Source organism: Sphaerodactylus townsendi, linkage group LG04 (genome assembly GCF_021028975.2).
Source record: "Sphaerodactylus townsendi isolate TG3544 linkage group LG04, MPM_Stown_v2.3, whole genome shotgun sequence".
Lineage (NCBI taxonomy): Eukaryota > Metazoa > Chordata > Lepidosauria > Squamata > Sphaerodactylidae > Sphaerodactylus > Sphaerodactylus townsendi.
In genome coordinates, this window is record NC_059428.1 from 96,511,261 (window position 1) to 96,534,601 (window position 23,341).

Sequence of the window (23,341 nt, forward strand, 5' to 3'; positions counted from 1 at the left end):
TTCCTGTTCAGGCTAGGACTCACTCCACTTTCCCAGTAAACTCCTGACAGAGCAGTGTTAATAACCAGTATGAACGGATAAAAGGAACAGGAAGGAGAAAACGTAACAACGCTCAACTGTAACAGTAAACCTAAGAACTTCTAATAGTGGCACAGAAGCCGGTAGAAGGAAAAAGAGAAAGGTTTCTTGACCTAAAAACTGTTGAAAGCATTTCGGACACTAGCGATGTCACGGGAGGGACGAGAAGGTCTCCTGCCTAGAAGGCCCCTTCAGGGTAAGTACCAATGGTCCGTTCTCTTGGAGGCGGAGACCTTCTCGGTGGGAACTCCCCAAGCAGTGTCCCCAAATCTGGGTGGGCTATCGCTAAGCGTCCAGCATGTTTTCAAGAACTCTGCGACCGAAGACGGCCTCGGCCGTATTCCATGATTGCAGCTTGTAGTGCCTAACGAACGATGATGGGCTGGCCCAAATGGCTGCTCTGCAAATCTGTTCGAGAGATGCCTTGTTGCGGAATGCTGCATTGGTTGCCGCACTTCTGGTGGAGTGGGTGGTGATGCCCCCGGGGACTGGTAGGTTAAGGGCTTTGTGAGCTTCTACAATGCATGTCCTAATGGATGAGCTAATAGCCGCAGGTGACATCTGATGTCCCAGTTTAGGGGACAAAACATTAATAAAGAGCGATTGTGTTTGTCTGACGTCGGCTGTCCATAGAATGAAGGCCTTGAGAGTCCTGCGCACATCTAATGTGTGCCAAGTACGTTCCCGTGGGTGCATCGGCTTGGGGCAGAAGTTGGGTAGAACTATGTCTTGTTTGAGATGAAAGGCGGACGCTGCCTTGGGTCTGAAGGTAGGGTCCGGTGATAGGACTACCCTGTCCTGATGAAAAACGCAAAGGTTGGGATTCACTGAAAGAGCGCTAAGCTCTGAGACTCTACGGGCTGAGGTGATGGCCACGAGGAAAATTGTCTTCACGTGGAGCCATCGAAGGTGAATTGATTGTACTGGCTCGAAGGGTGAGGCTGTGAGGGCCGTTAGGACTGTATGTAGTCGCCATGGGGGGAACTTGTGATTGATTGGTGCTTGTTGTTGTTGAACCCCCTTAAGCAAGCGTAGGACATCTGGGTGTTGAGACGGACTCAAGCCCCGGAACGTGGGACACACCGTTGACAAGGCGTCTAAGGGTGTTGCTTCTAAGACCTTTTTGGTAGCCGTCTTGTAGGAAGTCCAGGATAGATGCCACAGAAGGAGTACTGGGGTCTAGCTGAAGTGCTCTGGACCATAATACGAAGGATTGCCAGGTTGAGTTATAGAGTCTAACTGTGGAGGGGCGCCGGGATTCCAGCATGGTGTTGATTACGTCTGTTGAGTAACCCTTGCGCGTTAGAAGTCGCCGCTCACAAGCCAGGCGGTCAGACACAGCCAGCCGGGTTCCGGATGATGAAGGGGCCCCTGCAGAAGTAGGTCTGGACGTGCCAGCAGGCGGAATGGAGGGGAGATCGCCATCTCTGCTATTGCTGAAAACCATGGTCTCCTTGGCCAGAAGGGAGCCACTAGAATGACCTCTGCCTTTTCTGCTCTGATCCGTCTTAGACGTTTCGGAATCACCGGTATTGGTGGAAACGCGTAGAGGAGGTCTTTTGGCCACGGTGCGATCAGAGTGTCCACTTCCTGAGCCTGGTGCTGGAAGAACCTGGAGAAGAAAATCAGAACTTGAGAATTCTCCGCCATGGCGAAGAGGTCCACTCTTGGAGTGCTGAACTGAAGGGTGATCTGATGGAACACAGATCTGTTGAGCGACCATTTGGCAGGGGAGACCGTCTGTCGGCTTAGCCAATCGGCGCTTAGGTTGAGTTTCCCCTTGATGTGTTCTGCCTGCAGACTCAGAACGTTTCCCTCTGCTCAGATGAAAATCTTTTTGGTTTCTTTGAGTAGTCTGGATGAGTGGGATCCGCCCTGATGGTTCAGGTAGGTTTTGGCCGCCACATTGTCTGTCCTGATGAGGACATGTTCGTTCTTCACTGTCGCGTTGAAGTGTTGTAGTACCAGAAATATGGCACGCATCTCGAGCAGGTTGATTGGGAGAGAGGATGTTTGTTCGGACCACTTGCCCTGTACGAAGTCCTCTCCCAAGGTCGCTCCCCAGCCCTGGAGACTTGCATCCGTGAATATCTGAATCAAAGTCTTGTTCGTATAGATTTTGCCCTGTGACAGGTGGGCTTTGATGGTCCACCAACGGAGCTCCGTCTTGAGAGACTGAGGGATGTTTATGGATCTGTCTTGTTTCTGAAGGATGTCCCATTGATACGGGCACAGATGAAGCTGAAGACTCCTGGAGTGGAACCTGCTCCATTGGATCATGTCAAAGGTGGCTGTCATGGCCCCGAGTACCTTGGAGAGGAACAGGAGGGAGGCGACCCTGGACTTGATGATCGTTGTCACCATGTGGATGATCTTGACAATCTTGTCCTCCGGAACGAAGAGGGAGTTTTGAGTTGCGTCTATACGTGCCCCCAGGTGAATCAGCTGTTGAGTTGGATGTAGGTGGCTCTTCTCTCGGTTGATGAGGAAGCCATGGTTCTGGAGGACCTGCATGGTCAGGTTCAGGTCCTGGAGGATTGTCTACGGTGAATTGGATCGTATCAGAATGTCGTCCAGGTAAGGGTGTATGTGTATTCCCTGTTGACGCAGTAGAGTTATGTGTCCCAATAGTAGCTTTGAGAAAACTCTCGGTGCTGTGGCCAGCCCAAATGGTAACGCTCGGAACTGGAAGTGTTGTTCCCCTAGGCAGAATCGGAGGAACCTGCAATGAGAGGGCCGAATGGGGACGTGCAGGTAGGCCTCGGTGAGGTCCAGGGAGGTAAGGAAGTCTCCTGGTCGCATGATGGACCTCAGGGATTCCATTTTGAACTTTTTTAGATGGATGAATTGGTTCACTGTTCGTAGATTGAGAATGGCCCGCCAGTCCCTGTTTTTCTTGGGGACCGTAAAAAAGTGTGAGTAGTGACCTGAGCCCTTCTGCAAGAATGGAACTGGTTCTATGGCCTGTATAGCTAGAAGGTGTTTGACCGCTGCAAGGGTTCTGCTTGCCTTCTCTGCTCTGGAGCTGATTGGAGATTAAAGGAAGTTGGAGGGAGGTATTTGGAGGAATTCTATGATGTACCCGAGTGTTACCACCTCCCGAGACCATGCATCGACGTGGTTTCCTCTCCACTGAGCCCGAAAGTTGAGAAGGCGAGCACCCACTGGAATGACGTAGGAGTCAGGATCTAGGAGTGGGCTCTGGTCTAGGGTTCTTGTCGAACTTGTTTTGGGCTCTGAAATTGCCTCTTCTGCGAAAGGAGCCCGTTTTGCCAGGAAGGGTTTCGATTGTCCTTGTGGGGGCGTTGGAAGAATTTTTGGGACCGAAAGTTATTTTTAGGCCACGAAGCGGACCCACTTGGGCGCACATGTCTGGGCATGGACTCTTTATAGTCCTCTGACTCTACTAGGATGTCATCTAGCTCCTTACCAAATAGTCTACCCTCCTGGAAAGAATAAGCAGCAACAATGGATTTGGACTGGTTGTCGGCTTGCCAGGTCCTGAGCCAGGCGTTTCGTCTGGCGACCACATTGGCAGCCATGGATCGAGATGATATAATCAGTGCGTCCAGGGTGGCGCCGGCGACGAATGATGCTGCGATTCTGACCCTTTCCAGACCGTCACGGACCCCTCAGGCCTCGGGGGGGAGGAGTTCCATGATGCGTCCCAGCCTTACTAGAATGGCTCGTGATACAGTAGACGCAGGAGCGATGGCCTTCATGGCCAGGGCCAAGGATTCATGGGATCGTCTAAGGGCTGCCTCAGACCTTTTGTCTAAGGGGTCTTTAAAATTGCCCTCTCCGTCTTTGGATACCAGGCCTGAGGATTGAATGGCCGCTATAGGAGCATCTACCAGTGGTTCTTTAAGGAGGTCCTCTACGAATTCTGGCACCGCATATAATTTGCGGGCATTAGTTAGCAAGTGCTTGTTGGAGGCGGGAGTCTCCCACTCTTTCCTGATCTTTTTAATGAAATATTATGGAAGGGGTAGGATGGATTTAGAGGGTTCATCCTGAGGGAAGAACGTTTTACTGCCCTTGGGACAGCCTTTGATATTGGAAGTGGTGGCAGAAGTGGAAGGCTGGTTTCCTTCCACTTCTTGAAGTTCTAGAGCTGCCGTCTTGGAAATCAGGAATTGGAGATCTTCCGGGGTAAAGCATTTGTAAGACTGATCTGAGGAGGTCTCCATGACTTCCTCCGTGTCAGAAAAGCACTCCAGGGTGCCAGGATCAGGACCTATGCCGTGGAGGTCCTCTCCCCCTTCTGAGGGGGGAAGAAGCGAGCGCACCGGGGATCTAGGATAACCCCTAGCTTGCCCGTGGCTCAGGGAATTAAGAGCGGGTGCGTTGGAGGGAGGTGGAGTGCCAGTAGCCCTGGATCCCCTGCCTCTTAAATAAGCCTTTATATCAGTGATGGCGAACCTTTGGCACTCCAGATATTATGGACTACAATTCCCATCAGTCCCTACAATTGGCCATGCTGGCAGGGGCTGATGGGAATTGTAGTCCATAACATCTGGAGTGCCAAAGATTTGCCACCACGGCTCTATATGGTCCTCACAATAGCCCTCTGAAAGGCGGAGGGAAACTCGTTTGGAGGCCATGTCTGTCCGTCCCTGGAGGGGGCCGTGTGGGATAACTGTCTTTCCCCATCTGAGGAACCCCCCTTTCCACCGGAGTGCTCTTGCCTGTGGGATGAAGGGACAGACGATCTGGCGCCAACGCTGCTTTCGCGTTGGGGCCGAAGAGAAGTCTCCGATGCCTGGATTCCACCTGAGGCGTGGGAGGAGGTGCGGGATGGTGCCGGGCCCGGTGCCGTCTTTCCCTGCTTGGTCCTGCCTCCCTGAGAGGGGGTGGAAATCACCCACCACAGAGAAGGTCTCCGGCTCCAAGAGACTGAATCCATTGTTTCCTCCAGCAAACTTTAACAAAAAAGCGTTGTGCCATGACTTGCCTAATATTCATCCCCTAAAAAAGTCAAGTAATCCAAGCAACATAAATATGAAGTCAGCACATTACTGATGTTCTTAGTTACTCTAATGCAGAAGATTTACAATCTGATACTGGATAATGAAGAACTCCATCTCATGACTGTCATTTTTCATATAATGTAGTCTACAATAACCAAAACAAACTGCCCTGTTCTATCTCAATCACAGCAATTTATATTTGGTAATTAAATGTTTCTACAGTTATTCACAGTATGCATAATTTTTATTTTAATCGTTGTATTTATACATCTCAATGAGATGTCAGACTGAAGAATGTGAAAATGGATTCCTCTCAGTGTCACCTTTGACCAATGTTGTTATCCTATTTGATACTTCCTTTTAGCTTCCCACAGAAATCTTATAGAGACTAGATACACACCCCTTCAGCTTTGGAAAGGATTCACATTTGGTTACCCAAGCTATTGTCCCATGCTACTGTACTATTCACAAAACTTTTGGTATCATGGTTGGGGCTAACAGATGCCATGGCAAGACTGTGAAAGGCACATAAATTATTTTCATCCTTATTTTGTTCATGGCTCTGCTGCTAACTGCCTGAATGCAATAAGGAAATATAAAAAATTGAAAAGCTCATATTTCATCCCAGGCCCTGCTACCCTCTATTACACTCTACGTCAATCAATAACACTCCTGTCCACACTGATAGGATCAATTTCTCAATTTCCTTTGATTTTCATATTCATTCTTCCATGAGTTATGCCACTTTTTGTGTACTTACTGCATGGCAAAAATTCTCCTTGACCCATTGGCTAAAACTTGAAATGACACATCTGGTCATTTCTCAACTGGATAACTGCAACCTTTTTTTCAGTGGATCCTTATCATCCCCTTAGTCCCCTCACCCAGAATTCTAAACTAAATGTACCCTAACCCTACCTGATGCCTTTTTTTACATGCCTACACTGAATTCTTATTTCCCATGTGCACACAATTTATTTTTTGTAATCCAAAGACTCACTATTAAGGGAATTTACCAGTAACTTTCAGTGAAAACACAAACTCAATTATTAATTTCTATCTGGGTTATAAATAAGTTTCATAATGTTGCTCATTAAAGGCTTTAAGATTCTTCCATTGTGGACATGCTTTAACAGATTTAGAAGATATCTTTTTATGGTAGTATAATGCTGAAGTATTGAATATTACTGGATAACGAGCACACATCTGAGAATGCAGCTTCTACTACAATTCTTGGCATGCCTTACAATTAATACTTACGCAACACATTAGCGAAAGGTAATTTGACAAATAAAAGTCTCCATAAAACATTAATCCCATTAAATATTTGGGTATATTTCAAATATTTCACCAAAGGTATTAATACTTATGGAAAATGAAAGCTAGAGACAGAATACACTATATTTGGATGATGCTCTATACTGAATATTGATATCTCACACCATTTTCAAAACTACCTATTGGCTCATCTTTCAGAACTTGGGAAGTAGCATAAGAACGAAAAATTGTTGAACTATCCATCATTTCTTTAAAAACAAACCCTTTTTCTTATTTTTATAGTGTACATAAAGGAAAGTTTGTTATAAGACAGATGCAGTTTCTTTGTTTCCAAAGTATTTCACAAGATCAGGACCCATCTGTTTCCTAAAAACAGTAGCAGCTGTCCCACCTTTTCCATTACAGTGGGTTGTTTAACCTGTACATCCAAAATGCAAACACAGATTACATGTTTAAGATTAGAATGAAACATAAACAATGAGTATTATCATATTTAAATGAGTTTTTGCAACTCATGGCCTTGAATCTAAACAGAGAAAGAAGGACATCAAATATACACTAGAGGTGAAATAGTGAAAGCTTCAGAGAGAAGCTACCAAGCAAAGCACAGATTTCATTATAAACACTGAAGCCTCTTCCTGTAAAGCACCATTGGATTTAACCTGACTCAAAAGGTTATCACATAACTGTATATATTATGCCTCTTAAGAGTTACAATGACCCCAACTTTATCTCAAGCTTCAGTACAGACTGTCAGTGGATGAGTAGAACTAGAATCCATAACACATGAAGAAGTCATCACAGGACAATATGTGTCACTCCTACCCTGATCCAGAAGGACTTTAACTTTTGTTCTGGCAAGCAACAAAGAACTCTGCACATTTAAATGTGATCCATCCCTGGCAGAGATCAAGCCCACATCACGCCCCAGTATCATTTTCACAACCAGAAGCTCTTTCCCCATAAGAACCATGAGATCTAAAATCCTTTTCTTGCTCTAAATATGAAAACCAAATCTTACCTAGTCTGCCTTTTCAGCTTGTAAAAGTCCAAAACAAAAATATTTATTATGGTCTGCATATCTGGGTTCATGGAATCAAAGAATCAACATGAGAAGAGTCTATAAACTTCTAAGCAATATAATAGTTCTCTTTTTAAAAATGCCAGTTTTTAACTTCCTGTCTGATAGAGTGTCACAATATTGCTGGGCCCCTCAGTGTTAATTTTCCAGAAAAATGTAGTTGGTTGTCGTATTAGTTATAATCCAATTCAATAGTCAAATTAGTTACACACAAAACTGCTTGTCAGCTTATTATTATTAAAGAATAATAAATGCAGATATGTTTATATCTCAATTATTATCCACTTTCAACAATACTGCTTTATATACCTTCACACAGCACTATGAACACATCTTGAAGGTTAAGCTATCAATCCCTGATGAAGATGGGTTGAGGACACTGATGCAAAGGATGACTTATGGCAACCCCATAGGGTTTTCAAGGCAAGAGATGTTCAGAGGTGGTTTGCCATTGCCTGCCTCTGAATCATGACCCTGACATTTCTTGTAGGTCTCCCATCCAAACACTTGCAAGTGTCAAGGTTGACAGTGTAAGACTGGCCCAAGGCACACAGCAAAGGTTCAAACAAGGGACTTCTTGATTTGTAGCTCAACAGCATTCAGATCTCCACTTGACTTTCCTATTTATTCTTTCCTGTTGCAAAAGAATACTTAGTTTCCTTTTATACTATAATTATTTCATTGTTCTTGAACAGTGCATGATACTGGTCAGTGTAGACATAATGCTTACCCATGGCTTAGCATCATTTGTTGCCTTAACCCTGGTTCATATTCAGTGGTAGCTGATGCCTCCCAATAAGTTCAGGTGTTACAAGTCCAAGCATCCTGCTGAGCCACTTCAACCAGCAGAGCCTGGCAGGTCCAAGCCCTGTGGGCCAAGAGACAGAAACACTCTATATATCAAAAAGTGTACAACTATTGCAGCGTGCCAAGTCCCATGGCACCAAGCGATACTATGTGTAAATGATACCAGACCCCACTGACCATTACAATTCAAGAACAACCGTGTTATAATCAGAAAATGATCTAAATGGCAAGCAACCTCAAGAAAGTGAGTCAAGCCATAAACTATACATGACACACATGACAGGCTTTATGTGAACAAGGAAGAAGAAATTCTAGAAAACATGTATGTGTTTTAAAAACAGGGACCATGATGGCAAAGCTTGATAGATGACAATTTAAAAGTTTATCATGCATGATAAGATTCATACAATCAACCCACATCTATCTCTGAATATCCTATGCTGGAAACAACAGTAGAAGAATACTACCTGAACTCCTGCTTTTAGGTTCCAGAGGCATTTGTCTGGCTAACATTGCAAACAGAGCACTGGATGAGATGAATGCAGGTGACTTGCAAAAGACAACAAACTGGATAGAAAGCCTAGGGATTTAGTGCAGATACACAAACTACACATTTAGTCCCACATTTGAGAACCATTATGACATTCATTTTAGAGATAACAAACTAGTTAGTTTCCAATACAGATCTAACCCTTAATCAATTCACCTTCAATTTAGAATGTCAAATTAATTTTCTAGGCAGCGCCATCTCCATTAAAAAAATAACAATTTTCCCTTTCAAAAGGGGAAAAAAATAAATATTTATCTTATCCATGTCAAGTATGGAGAAAGTTCTCCCCCACCCCCAAAATCTCCCACCAGCACTAAAGCCACTTCTAGGATAATTGGCCCACTAGAAGAGAAAGAACAAAAGGATTTTTTTTTTAAAAAGGGGCATGCATAACCAATTTTAACACAATTAGAATTATTTTCTATGCTTGTGCCTGGATTCCAACTATCATCTTGAGAGAAAAAAATCTATAGTAAAAACAATGGACACAGATTTGTTATATGAGTATTGCTCTTAAGATAGTTTTTTGGCAAGGTAAGTAAACTCAACTATGAGCTGCCACTGTTAAAATCCCAAATGTACACAGTAAAATCATGGTTTAACAGCAAAGTTCTGACCCCATAGGGAAACAGCAATAATAGTAACATATTCTTACAAAGAGAGAGAATGGAAAGATGACATTTTGACATTCATTTGTTTGGTGCTGATACTATATTTCATCATTGTTAGTGTAAATTATGATTTGCAAACCCACGACACATCACAATTTCAAATACTAGTTTGTAGCTAATCTTTAAATATAGCTTAGCTTTCTGGACATAAGCAAAATGTGGTTAAACATTATGTCTAAATAGGACAGCTATAACACAACTGAAATAAAAACTACTTAGAGCGTTTTCCCACTTACCTTCTGCCCCGCGCTACTGTAGGCAAGTAGAGCGGGGGCCCCTGGCACTCCCCATTACAGGGGCAGCGACAACGCATCCGTCCCGACGCTGCTGCTGTCACGCCCCTCAGCGCGTGATACGTTACCTGGCATGCCTTTTGAAGCGAGCGCCTTCAAATGGTCGTCGAAATAAGGAAGCCCGGTGAGCGTCAGGAAATGGTAGCCCGCACTGGGAGTAGCGCACAGCAACCACTCACCCAGGTAAGTGGGGAAACGACCTTAGGTTAACAGCCCAATATAAAGGGGGTGTGTGTACTGCAGCGGCCATGAACGGTGCTGCAGCAGCGTACACCTGCCACCTCCAATGGGGTTTCAGGTGGCACAGGAAGGGGAAAAACAGAAACCCCCCTCGGCTGCCTAAAATTCCATAGAGAAGACCAACTTATACCACACTTTTTGGTGTTGTAAGTCGGCTGCAGGTGCAGGAACGTTTCCAGGCTGAAAGTCCTTTGGAAACCTACTAAGGTCACTTCCACTGCTGAAAACACTGGCACAGGAACGATGGTATGGAAGACTATTTCCTGGTTCCCACTTCACAACAGCTGCCACCAGGGTAAGTCTCTTTGTGCCGGTGTCCATGATACTTTGGACAGTGCTGGTGGCGTGGGAGCCAATGAAACCTTTCCACCATTTATAATTCAGATTTACCCCCCCCCCTTTGGATTGTACAATAAGTTAGTATGAGAGTTGGGTATTTCCATGAATATTTATGAAAGCTATTGATAAAGGATATATTTTTTGAAAATCAAAGGTGCCGTGCACCCAAAACTAAGCAATAAGTTCCACCAATCTCTATGTTAGAACTAAGCACATGCTTCAACTGAAGTCCTAAACATGAATTTAGACTAGACTTCAAGCTAAGAGAATCCCCTGGAAAACTATAATTTCTCCTTCCTCTAACTTTCATAAACTTGTGTTCTTTAAATTAGCTTATTATTTTTCCAACAACTAAAGAAAGCTTGTGAATACAGATGTACTTGCAAGTTGACTTCCTCTGAAAAAAAGTATGCTTTAGCTTCTGGAGATAGCACTGTAAATTTACTAAAAATATTAAATGGGATTTCCAAGTACCGGTAACTGTTCAGGAATAAGCTGAATAAAAAACAAATACACAACACATAGGAAGTCCTACTTGTTGCTGCATGAGTGGACATGTCACAATAGATAAAAATAGTACAGAATTCTAAATTATTCTCAAATAAATGACAGAAAGGTTGTCATTAACAGATTTTCCTTATAATCACCTTTAGCACATTAGTGTTGCACTGTGTACTAAACTGGTAAAATGTAAACCAGTATTACACGTAAAAGAAAAAAACAGTGTATGAGAAAAGTTGACACCACAAGGGAGTCAAGATGGCAAATGAAATGCCTTGCAGAGGTTTTGTATGCTCATTGAAAAGAGCTATTATAGTGACCTTGTCTAGCAACAATCTCTATCAGCTATTAGTGATTAAGTGAATACATAAATGTACCAGGACCTCTCCATGACCTTTTGTTCTATACATCTGGGGCTACATAATTAGCACGAGACCTTTATTTTCCCCTTAAAGCTACAATGACAATAACAAAAGTTAAAAGCTGTGACTTATGCTTGAAAAATAAAGATTAATTCAATAAGACCTCAAAATAATAATTCGTCTGCTAAATTACTGAATACAATACCAAGATGGGAGGGGGGTATGCAATCTTACTCGCATCAAATATATTATTGTGACAGTGATCCTTTTCCTTTCCTCACTGTTAGTCCAAGCTTTGTTTTACAATAGGTTGGGCTAACATAACTTTAAAAAAAGAAAGGGGGAAGGAAGGGTGATGAAGGGGACCCTCCGACCGTCTTTATTATTGTTTTAAGCAGTGCCACTTCCTTAAGCGTTGTAAGCAACATAACCGAACTGCCCACCTCTGCTCAGTGTCTGGACAGTTTGCAGGAAAGCATGAGAAGACGCTGCAGACAGCTGCAGTGATGGAAAACTGCACAAACCCGCCATGGTTTCCTGAACGTGTGTTGGGTGCAGACGATAGTCCGGAACGGAGGTCGGCACCCTCGCAGGAGGCCAGAAGAGGCACGCCGGCTGCCCTCCACCGCGGGGGTGAGCGTGTTCTGTCTGAAGCGGCCGCGGCGGAGGCCCCATGTGAGACCCTCGCAAGAGCCCCCTTGACAAGGCGCCTCCTGTTACATAACGCCACAGCAGCGCCGCGGGTGCCGGGCGAGAAGCCACCCTGGGCCCGGCGCTGTTGCGGGGCGTCCCCCCTGCGCGGCTCACACGGGAAGGGCAGGAGCTGCTCTGTTCGCTCCGAGTTACGGGAAGCTGCTCTCACCTTTCGTCACGTCCCGGGCGTCACCGCCGTCTGCCCCGGCGGGCCGTGTGGAAGCAGCTTCACATCGCGTCCCCTCACGCAGCCTCCGCCACAGCCACAGCAGCAGCAGCAGCAGCGCGCGGGCTCCTCAGCAAACGCCGCGCCTGCCTTCCGCGCCTCAGCACTCCTCCTCCTCTCCGCCCCCTCCCCCTCCCCCTCCCCCTCCCTTCCCTCCTCTTCACAACGCAGCGTCACTAACGGAAAGTCTCGCGCCACCAACCGCCGCTGACTGTCTTCGCTGTGAGCCCGCCAGCCAGACGTCTCTTGCCCTGAGGCGGCGCCCTCTAGCGGCGCGCGCCGCCAACGGAGTCGCGCGCCCAACGGCAGCTACCGCTGGCGAGAGCGTATATGTATGTATATAACACAACCACCCGCGTACAACCACCCGCTTCCTAACCTCACGTGACGTCTGGTGAAGTGAGGACAACCCTCCCTTTTTTTGTCTCTTTCTTTGATCTCCCCCCTCCCCCCCGAGCTCTGCGGCGAACTTGTTAGGGCGGGAAGAGAAACCGCCGCTCGAGCGCCCTCTGAAGGGGGAAAGGCGGCACCGCTGTTGCTGAGGAGGCGGAGAGAGCGGCTCGCTTCAATCGCAGAGCAGAAGGATAGGGAGTGGAGGGGAGGAAGGGGTAGCCCTGCTGCTGCGCTGAGGGAGTACTATATATAGACAAGATGGCTTTGGTTTCGCACGCTCCAGGCCCTAGCGAGACTCTGGTGAATTGCAAGCTAGGAATAGCCCTCTTGCCAGCTTAATTCAGATTGCTTAGTCTGGACCCCGGAGGCAGAGCGCATGATATAGGCTTGTTACCTCACCTAAAGCTAGTGGCGGCGCACTCTACAGCATTCAGTGGGGAAACTGAAGGGGCTTTTTAACCGTTCTGTGGCTTTTGTGCACAGGATTATTCCCACACACGTCATACACGCACATGTTTTGCGCTGCAGCTGCTTTCTATCCATAGTTTGAGGCACAGAAGCCTTTCTCTCTCTTATGCACAGTGCTACACCACATCTGGTGAGGGTGCCCAGTCATGGGCACAAGTCTCTTCATACACATGGTTTTTTCCACGTGTGTGTAAACAAATATACCGAGGCTGACACCCCTCCCCCCATTTGTAGACATTATATGAACTCAGGCAAACGTGAATCACAGCAAAGTTTAGTCTGTCACCTTAGGGGAGGGAAATATCTTACACTGTCAGGAAGAATGGACTCTGGCTGCCCCATTATCATGAGAAAAAGCTGCTGATTGAAGTAAGAGCTGTGTCTGCGCCTTCTCTATCAATTTAGGCAGCCAGGTAATGCAGTATCATTCAGGGAACTTTTTTTTTTGGACTTGGTTATGATTGTGTCAATGTTCAAATATGTCAGGTTTCTATTTTTTTTAAGATCGTAAACAGTTTTGCTGCCCAAAGCAGTATAGAGATGCAGTAAATACACAGCATTGACAAATGATAACTTGCTGATCCAAAAGTTAAGCACCCAGCAAAATTAGTGTGATCTTCACATCTACAAATAGTATATTTTTCCTATCCCCGAGGTGATTCTATGGTTGAAAAAGCGAACAGGTCCTTCCCATTATGTTACCACTTGCACAGTTAACCCAATTAAGAATCATGAAACAAAAATAGTTATAAAATAATTTTTTTAATTTTGGGCATCAGTAACTCGGGGGGGGGGGGGGGGGGAGGCCCACCCCACAGGCAGAAGCCTAACATCTTTATAGGGCTTGAAAAACAAAATCATCCTACTTTGAGGCAGTCCTTGTGACATCACAAATGTATCAAGAAGCAAAAGAACCATTTTCATAAATGTTTCATAAAACATTTTCATAAATGTTCATAAAGAAACATTTTCATAAACATTTTCTTTTAGATATGCTGACTTTGATTCCCCCTCCCTTCTGCTGACTCAGTACATTATTAGTCCCTTCAAATGTTTCTATATGAACAATAGGGAACAGAGGAAAGCAAACAGGTGCACATCTCATTACCTATTAAACATATGTAAATTTAGAAATCGTATTGTCATGAAATACAATTTAGTTTGGGTGCTGTGTGGTTTCCGGGCTGTATGGCCGTGTTCTAGCAGCATTCTCTCCTGACGTTTCGCCTGCATCTGTGGCTGGCATCTTCAGAGGATCCTCTGAAGATGCCAGCCACAGGCTCACAACGTCGGCATGCTAGAAGTGCAACCCTTCCGGAAAGCTGTACAACCTAATATTCCGACAGTGAAAGCCTTCGACAATACAAATACAATTTAGTTTGCTAGTTTACTTAGTAAGCTTTTAAAGTTCAGAAAACTTTCTTAAAAATCCTGTCTTCTGTTATTACACATAACTGAATAAGATAGAAACAAAGTTATATGGGACTTCGTGTACTTCCATGTGAATCTTTATCTGTTTCCGGGCTTTCTGCCAAATTCTGTAGCTTCTGTATTTTTCTTCAGAGACCTTTGTATGTGAAAACAGGGAGATGTCACGCCTGCAAAAAGATTTCTTTTAGCTAAATGCCAGTCATATATATATATATTGCACTGCCTGGGTAACTGTGGCCATTTCCGCATGAATGCGGAAGCGGCCGGGTCGGCGTACTCGACGCCGACCCGACGACGCTAGAACTGTCTGCATGGACGGTCCTAGAAAGAGCAGAGGGCAGGCGGTATATACCGAACACCCGGCCACGGTGCGACCCGGCATGTCCCGGGCCTCCGGTGCGTGCGCTGAGGCCTGGGGCACCAGCCCTACTGGCGCCTACTCCAGCGGCGCCAGGAGCGAAGTGTATGTCCCCAGGCCACCGGCGCCCGACCGAAGATAAAACGTATCTGGAAGCGCGGAAGCCACTACGTTACCGCGGCAGCGGCTTCAACCCGGCGTTCCTCAACAAGTCTTTAACCGAAGCGCGCACTGGAAACTTAGCCGGCGTCCGGGGCGGGCTGACGGCCAGCTGGCGCAGTTGCCAGCGCAGCTGCTTTAATGCCCCTGTCTTGAGAGCAGCCTGGGGGCGGCTTTTACCGATCCCAAAACGCCGTTTGCTTAACCCGTCGCGAGAAGGGCGCTTCTATCTCTGAAGATCAACCAGCTCTCAACAGCGCAGAAGCGTGGCGAAAAGAAGGAACGAAGACAGAAAGGTAGTGAAAAATAAAATGGAGTTTATTGAGATGCTGACCCTCACGTGTCAGCACCTCCTTTCCGCGGCGGCAGCAGCTGCAGCTGCCACAGCAGCTTTACAACAACACCTTCTGCAGTCTCCCGCCCGGGAATCCGGGAGGGTACAGACAACCTACAATCATTCATACACAAATACATAGGAACCAATTAGAGTCCAGAGGGCAGTCTCTTCTTGAATTTTGCGGCCGAAGCAGGGCGAGGCGATGACGTAGGCACAGGTGGGAGAAACACAAAAGAGTCCTTTGGGTGCTTGGGGTCAGGAAACGAAACCTAACGACAACGGCACCCTTATCTGCCTGCTGGTGGGATTAAGCAGATGGAGGCTCTTCTTCTGGGGTCTCTTTTGTCAGGCATTCATTCATGGTTTTAGCACATGTAAAGGGACATGCCCAGGTGGAGCAGGGGTGGACTCCTGCCTTTAGCAAGGGAGGTTCCACCGAGATACAAACACAAAACACAACTGCAATTCCTACTTTCTATCTAATACAACTTATTCCTATCTAACTTATAAAGAAATAAAACATAATTTCACCTTTACTAGAATGTCAGATCAGAAATGGAATAATTCATTTCTGACTCCGCTATCAATGGGAAGAGAGGGTATAGGTAGAAGTCACCTCCCCCCATATTGTCTCATCTCATGAATCATGGACATCATTGTACTGAGGAGAAATGTGAGGAATCAGTTCAACTGTGCTTGGAGAACTAGTGTGAAACAAAGCGGATCTGGGGGCCTATTAATTAACACCCAGCCTGGCAAACTTGCTAGATCTTTCACTAGTTCATAATGTACATCTTACCATATGAATGTAGAGGGCCCAGTATGGTGCCTTTGTCCTGAAGAAATTATACCATACAAAATGACCACAAAACAATCCTAAACCTACTTTAATGAGCAAAAATAATTTAAAAGTCAACTCCTTTTGATAGAAACATTCTTCAGAACAAGGAACATAAACTTTTAAATGTCCAATACTCTTGTCTCTTTCAGCATTCTGAAAATGCTACCAGACATCACACGAGGAAGCTAGATTATGAGATTCATTCTAGGACTGTGTACATGAAAATTCCCATTTGATAACAACCACTTCACACCTGAAACACAGCCCTGCATGCAAATAGAAGATATAGCATGGATTAACCAAATAGTTTTGTAGTGGCAGCTAAACATAATGAGGAGAATGACTATTGTTTTGCTATTGCTGTATGTAAAGCAAAAATAGTCTGATCACATCTGTCATACAAGACAGTGCTGCATTGCAGGCACAAGCCCAGACAGTTTGCATGCATCTACAGCCTTCTCCTGCATTGCTGCACCAAACCTACTATATCAGTACCATTCATTACAGGGGATTCTTAGCTGCTGTCTGCTCCAGCGACTTGACTTAGACATGAATACGTTTGGGGATTAAAGTGTGAGGATAATCTATGTTTAACATGCTGTTGCTGTCAGAAGGAAAAATAAAGGATGAGATGCCTGTTCTAGATGCTGTTGGCTTTTACTGACACCTAATGGACACAGGGAGTGACTGCAGGAGCAAATATTCTGTTTAACCAATTTAGGTAGCTTTTTCTAAAGCAAAATAATCTCAAACGGCCAAACAAAATAGCTCCTTTTTTCTTTCATTATGTAATACAATAATGCTATTGAATGTGATTTTAAAAACAAGAGGAAGTTCCAAGATTTCCGGTGAATTTTTAATTACCTGATCTCCCCAAACCAAATTTCATGCTTGGTTAAGAGATCCAAGGAATTTTGAAGAAATATTTTGTCCAGTCAATTTAATGAAATTTCTCAAAGCACAGGAAGATCATCCCATTTCTATGTTATGCCATATTTTGCATATGTCCAGGTGAATCTGAAAATTCAGCTCAGAAGAAATATCTGAATAATATCTGATATGAAAAATTAATTTTCAGTAGGTTCAGTGAAGTAGGACGGAAGGCTACGTTGAAAACGGGGATGCTAAGACAAAGTTATTTTATTTGCATGTTCGAAGGAGTTACATTATTTTCTCCATTGTCTATCATGAATAAAACAAGCATGTAAGTACTTATTGTTGTGACTGAGCTTCTGTACTGCTGTGCTGGCATATGTTGGCCTTGCTATTACTATTAGCTGGAAGAAGTACTCTGATAGCCTTTTTCCTTGGCACCTCTGCTTAAATCACCACTCAAGAAAGTCTGTAGGAGCTACCATCTCCGAGGAATTTTAATTTTCTTCCACTCACTAGGAGGAATGCTTCTACCTTTCTGGACAGAGTGCTGAGGACATTAGTCATCAGAGCCACAACTAGCTAATTTTGTACCCAAGGCACTAGTGTGGTGTAGTGGTTAAGTGGTGGACTCTAATGTGGAGGACTGGGTTTGATTCCTCACTCCTCCACATGAGTGACAGACTTATCTGGTAAACTAGATTTGTTTACATGCTCTTACATATGATGCGCTGGTCATAGTTTTCTCTGAACTCTCAGTCCCACCTACCTCACCAGATGTCTGTTGTGGGGAGAGGAAGGGAAAGAAGTTTGTAAGTCATCTTGAGTCTCCTCACAGTTGAGAAAGGTGGGGTATAAATCCAAACACCTAGTCTTCTATAAAATTTTGTCCCTGCTTGTGATTTTACCTTTGTAGGAGTCAAGAAATTCAATCACTGTCAGAACTTTGGTCAAGTTGCTTAGGGTGTGAAAAGGAATCATTTTTAAAACAGTTGGAGTCTATCAGGTGGAGATCCCCAAGTGGAGGGAGGCGGGGGAGTCTGGAAAAAGTAATTCCTAAATCCTGGCTTGTGTGGATTTCTAAGGGGAAAGACCGCTGTAGACACTGGTGGAAATCCTGGGGCAGCCTTCTGCATTGCAATGTGTGTTCCTGTTAATCCCCCAAAGTAAAAGGGAACAGACCAGACTAATTCGAGTAACAACTTGTTATTTCTTCGCAGTTTTAATGGGATGGATGTGTTCGGTGAGGCTACGTGGCACTAACGTCAGGCTACATGGCACTAAGAAGTCTTAGATCCTCATGTTCAGTCTGTTTCTTTGCTTCAAAAGAAGCTGGGTTACTGCACTGAAGTCCCACCCTACTAAATTTGGGAAGGCAGCCCAGCCTAGCCGGCCTGACTATTACTATCACTGGCCTCTCATGGGTACTTGCAGGGGGGGGGGGGATTTTTGCCATTTATGGTTGGTTTTGCTGTTTTTAACTGCTGTTTTGCTGGTTATTTTATTTTGTATTGGTTTTTCTGTTGTTGTCACCCTGAGCCCTGTTGGGAAGGGTGGGATATTAAAAAATTGACATAAATAAAGTACATCTTGACTTTGTCCCACACTGCACGGTAGCGGTCAGGAAGGTCTTTTTTGTAGTCAAAATTCTTGATATGATTTTTTGAATCTTGGCCTCAACTCAGTGTCATTGTGGAGTAAAAGCAGTTCTTCCTCCACCATTTCTGCCTCCTCACTGCCAATATCTGTGAACGGATCAATCATCCAGTTTAGTACTTTAAGCAAACAAATAAATACATCTTGAAACCTGTTTCATATCTTTATGCCATTCATCCAGGTGTACGCAATACGCTTGAAGGTCGTGGTCGGGTATACTCTTCTCCTTCTTCAGTTCAGAGAAACTTGGAAACTGGAAGAGCTCACAACATGTTATGTTTGAATAACTGTAACTTAGGCAGAAAGGTGGAGAGGACTAATTTGACTTTGATAAGGTTCACTTCATACTTCCTTGCAGTTGCAAAGTGATTTAGAGGACATTATGAATACATCTGGTAAGTAAGCAGTGTCATTTTTTATTTTTATTAGTTCATCACAGAGAACAGAATTGTAGTCTTGGAAGAATTGAAGATTTATGTTAAAAGGTGAATGGAAAGGGCTCAGGCAGTTTCCCTTTGACATCTGTCTCACTTCCATGTGCAACAACAAATGTTCAAAAACTTCATAATTCTCAATGCAGAGCTATTGAAACAGTTGAGGATTGATATCATGCCTTGATTTTATTTACTGCTGTGATAACAGTGCTCAATGACTTGTGAAGTTTTTTGTGACCAGATGTTGCCTGTGGACTATGCAGTGCACCACAGACACACCAGGTACAGCTTTTTTTCAAGAAACTGATGAAGTCATAACGATGACCTACCATTGATGGTGCTCCATCTATTCTTTAAGCAAGAATATTGCAAAGTGGGATGTCTTTCTCTTTGAAAAAATTATCAACAGCACGAAACACTGACTCCTCTTTTGTATCTGTTTTTAGTTCTCTGGCAAATAACAGCTCTTGAACCAAGCTTTCATATTTGACAAAATGGACTAAGTCAAGAAGCAAAGCCTCATTTCCTGGTAAACTAAGCATGTTGCACAGTGTGTCTTTAATGTTTTCAGCCATTTCAACCACTTTTTGAACAGAATTATTATTGAGAGGAAGAGCTTTGATAATTGGTTCAGGTGACTTGTGCAAAACTATGTGCATCACCTATTTCAGTGATGGCGAACCTATGGCACGGGTGCCAGAGGTGGCACTCAGAGCCCTCTCTGTAGGCACGCGCAAACAGAGATGCCCCCACCCCCCCACACATACGGCTAACCTGGGCTGCTGGGCTTGATTATTAGCATTAAATGTAAGACCTAGTTTTGGGGAAGCAGTGTAGGTAACCCTGTTAAGCATTGTTAAACCCCACTGATTTTCATGCAAAGATCCTTTACCTGGGAGTAAGCTCGGTTGCTGGCAATGGGGCTTGCTTCTGAGTAAACCCTCCTAGGGTCATGATTCACCGTTGGAAGAGTTGCACAGTTGCTTCAAAGCAAAGCCACCAACTACCACCAAGCTTACTCCCGAGTAACACATGCCTCAGAGCCAACTGTTTTTTCTAAACTAAAACCTCAGTATTCAGGTTAAATTGCCGTGTTGGCACTTTGCGATAAATAAGTGGGTTTGGGGTTGCAATTTGGGCACTCGGTCTCGAAAAGGTTCGCCATCACTGACCTATTTCATTGCTTGCAGAATAAGCTCTTTCCCAATTGTTTGAGGTTTACTAGATCTAGCAATCAGCAATGAGATATTGTATGATGCACGGCAGACCATCACTGGATTGTTGTGAAGTGCCGGCAAACATATTTCCAATGGTTTCCCACTTCTGAAAGTTTTCTCAGAGTAAGTGAAAAATGCTAACTTGTCTGATTTATCTGAGTGCATTTTCTTCAATTATTCATGAAGCCTGGAAGGTTTCATGGCTTCATCTGGGAAGACTCTTTCACACAGTAAGCAGAGTGGTTGCTCTTAGCTATTTGGTGCTAATACAAGCCCATATTTCAGATATTCCACACTATATTGCCTACACTACTTCTTTGTTGTACTGTGGCTATATTTTATTCTGAAACAAAAAATGTTCCCTGTAAAAGTCATTTGCAAAAGACACTTTGGGTAGAAGGAAGGAAGGGAGGGAGGAGGGTTCTGCCTGCTACCCAGAGAACTGAACATCTGTGACAGCTTCTTGGGGGATGGGAGGGGAGAAAGCTGTTCGTAGCCTGTCATAGCTAGATCTGGGCTGCAGTGCCAGTGTTTTGTCTCCCTTGGTCGTGGTGGGGAGAAGGCTGTCCACGGTCTGTCAAGTTATTGTGGGGGCAAGTTATTGTGTCAAAATCACAAAATCTGTCAGACTGATTCACTGCTCAATAAGAAAACACAAAAAACAAAACTATGTTGTTGGAACAAGTTGAAGAATGTAATGCAAATTTTCCATTATTGTTCCAACTGGTGAAAAAGGAGAGAACAAGTCAAGTCGCGTGCATTAAAGTTTTCCTACAACTTTTACTGGAAAGCTTTACATCTGGTTTCTAGCATTAAGAGGCAGCTGAAGGCAAGTTTCTCTCTTGAAATCTGCCTGCCATGGGGCTCTTGTGGGAACTGAAATGGTTCAGTTAGGGTAAAGAAAATCCAAAGGAAAGGGGAGTGAAACTGGGTGAAAGTGTTAAAAATGTTTAAAAGTTTTAAAATAAATAATGAGGTTTAAAATAAATAAATGAGATGTATAGGAAAACCTGGTGAGCAGCTTGCGGCATCTACTATGGAGGGGTTCACTTAAGCCAGCCACTTATTGCCTGTTTAGCCAGTGGGATAGGGGAGGGCGTTTCCTTGGTTATGGGCAGCATTCCTCTGAACTCTAGCCTTCAATGTTTGACATAAACCTAACTCAAGCTTGTTCTTTCATAAACCTGCCCATCAGCTGAAATTTTAAAAAGAAAGTTTTCTACAAATTTGAAGCTTCTGAATACTTTTTCAAAGGTAACCCCACAAAACCAAAGCAAGAAACCCAAAACGTATCCCTTCTTTCTCTGGATGATCAGTTAAAAGACCCTTTGAAACATAGATGACAGATTTAAAACATGCAACCCAAACTGAAAAACAACTAAAAATACAAGCTATTTTAGAATATGAGAAAGCCCTGATAAAACAGTTCAGCCCTTCTAGATGTGTTTGGTAAAGAGGTGGATCTCTGGATGCTTATATACATGCATCAGTGTAATCAACTCGCAACTGGCTCATGGTGGCCACAGCAAAAAGCATTCAAGGCAAGTGATTAAGCAGAGGTGGGTTGCTATTGCCTCCACTTTAGAATCTTCCTTGGTGGAGGAGCAGCAGTGGCCTAGTGGTGAAGAGCAGGTGTACTCTAATCTGGAGGAATTGGGTTTGATTCCCTGCTCTGCCGCCTGAGCTGTGGAAGGTTATCTGGGGAATTCAGATTAGCTTGCGCACTCCAACACACGCCAGCTGGGTGACCTTGGGTAGTCACAGTTCTTCTGAGCTTTCTCAACCCCACCTACCTCACAGGGTGTTTGTTGTGAGGGGGGAAGGGAAATGAGTTTGTAAGCTCCTTTGAGTCTCCTTGCAGGAGAGAAAGGGGGGATATAAATCCAAACTCCTCCTCCTCCTCCTCCTCCTCCTCCTCCTCTTCTTCTTCTCCTTCTCCTTCTCCCTTTCCAGTACAGACTCTGCTTCATTTCTGAAAATGGATGAGATCGGGCTATACCATGTGGCTTTCCCTCCCTGGGAGATTAGTAAGCATAAATAAAAATATATGGGCAGGATCAAATTGAAATCTGATTTGTGTCTCATCATGTCAAAACTGGAAAAACAGCACTTTTATGTAAATTTTGAATATAAAATTTTGTAATTTTGAATATAAAAATACTGAATGTCGAATCTAGATCTAGCAATCAGCAGATTTCACATTCAGAACGCACTGTAAATACCTGTGAAATATGAAGCTGAGTTTAATTTGTTTTTCTTTAACATCCTATATAAAATCATCCCCATTTCCTGATATTTCTCTGCTTGTTTTGATATATGGACTTTGTAACAGGGAATTGGATGTAATATGTTAATAATGATATATTAAATTTAAAAAGTCAACATTTTTTGAATAAATACATAAACAAAATAGTGCTCAATACTGAAAAACAGTTCCTCATTTCCCAATCCATATGACCTGTTTAGCTGTTTCTGCAGAATCATTTCTCATTTGTCTGCAGTGCATGGACTAAATCGTGGTTTAGTAACAGGTTCTGACACTGCTAACAACACAACCAAATGGTGACTTGCTGATTCTGAAGGATACTTTCAATAAGACAAGGGTAAGACGAGATGGAGATGTAAAGGTGTTGAGTTCATGGTTTATTTTCACATAAAAAAGTAATATTATTGATGCATTAATATTAAGTTTTAAATATAAAAGTGCTCTTTTAAACAAATCCTTAAGGCTCATTCTGTTAACATTACAGGAGGGTTTTCACCATTCCAGCAACTGTGCTACACAAGTTTTTTTTATGAATGGTAGAAACAGAAACACTGCCAAACAGCAAAGTGATCTTTGTCAATAATGTCATCACTTTATACATGTGAACTTTATAAACAAACTTCTCACATTTTTTTCTTTTTTGCCCTGAAATGGGTTGGGTGGATTGAATATCTTATTTTGTAAACATGATGAAAAATAAATGCAACTTCTTTTCTACATAAACTAATGTGACACTTTTCAGGAGGCAGAAAAGGTCAAGATGTAATTTTCATTCCCAAACTGGAGAGACTACCAAGATCATGAACAACCTACCCTCAT

General features: G+C 43.9%; 1 protein-coding gene and 1 long non-coding RNA gene across 4 annotated transcripts in view; one reads left to right on the forward strand and one right to left on the reverse strand.

Moving 5' to 3' along the window:
- The window catches only part of REV1 (REV1 DNA directed polymerase), a 59,331-nt gene extending 47,117 nt beyond the window's left edge, over positions 1-12,214 (reverse strand). For 2 of the 3 annotated variants that reach the window (XM_048493181.1, XM_048493180.1), the window contains exons 1-2: positions 12,033-12,214; positions 8,138-8,275 (exon numbers count right to left, since the gene is read on the reverse strand). In XM_048493181.1, coding sequence (XP_048349138.1) covers positions 8,138-8,154 — 17 coding nt within the window. In that variant the 5' untranslated portion in view covers positions 8,155-8,275; positions 12,033-12,214. The remainder of the gene's footprint in view (positions 1-8,137; positions 8,276-12,032) is intronic. The other variant, XM_048493182.1, reaches the window with a different exon arrangement.
- A 6,453-nt stretch (positions 12,215-18,667) lies between these two features.
- LOC125431766 lies at positions 18,668-22,844 on the forward strand. Its single transcript, XR_007244338.1, has 3 exons — positions 18,668-19,000; positions 19,486-19,568; positions 22,758-22,844. It is a non-coding gene; the product is annotated as an uncharacterized LOC125431766 (long non-coding RNA).
- The last annotated feature ends 497 nt before the right edge of the window (positions 22,845-23,341 follow it).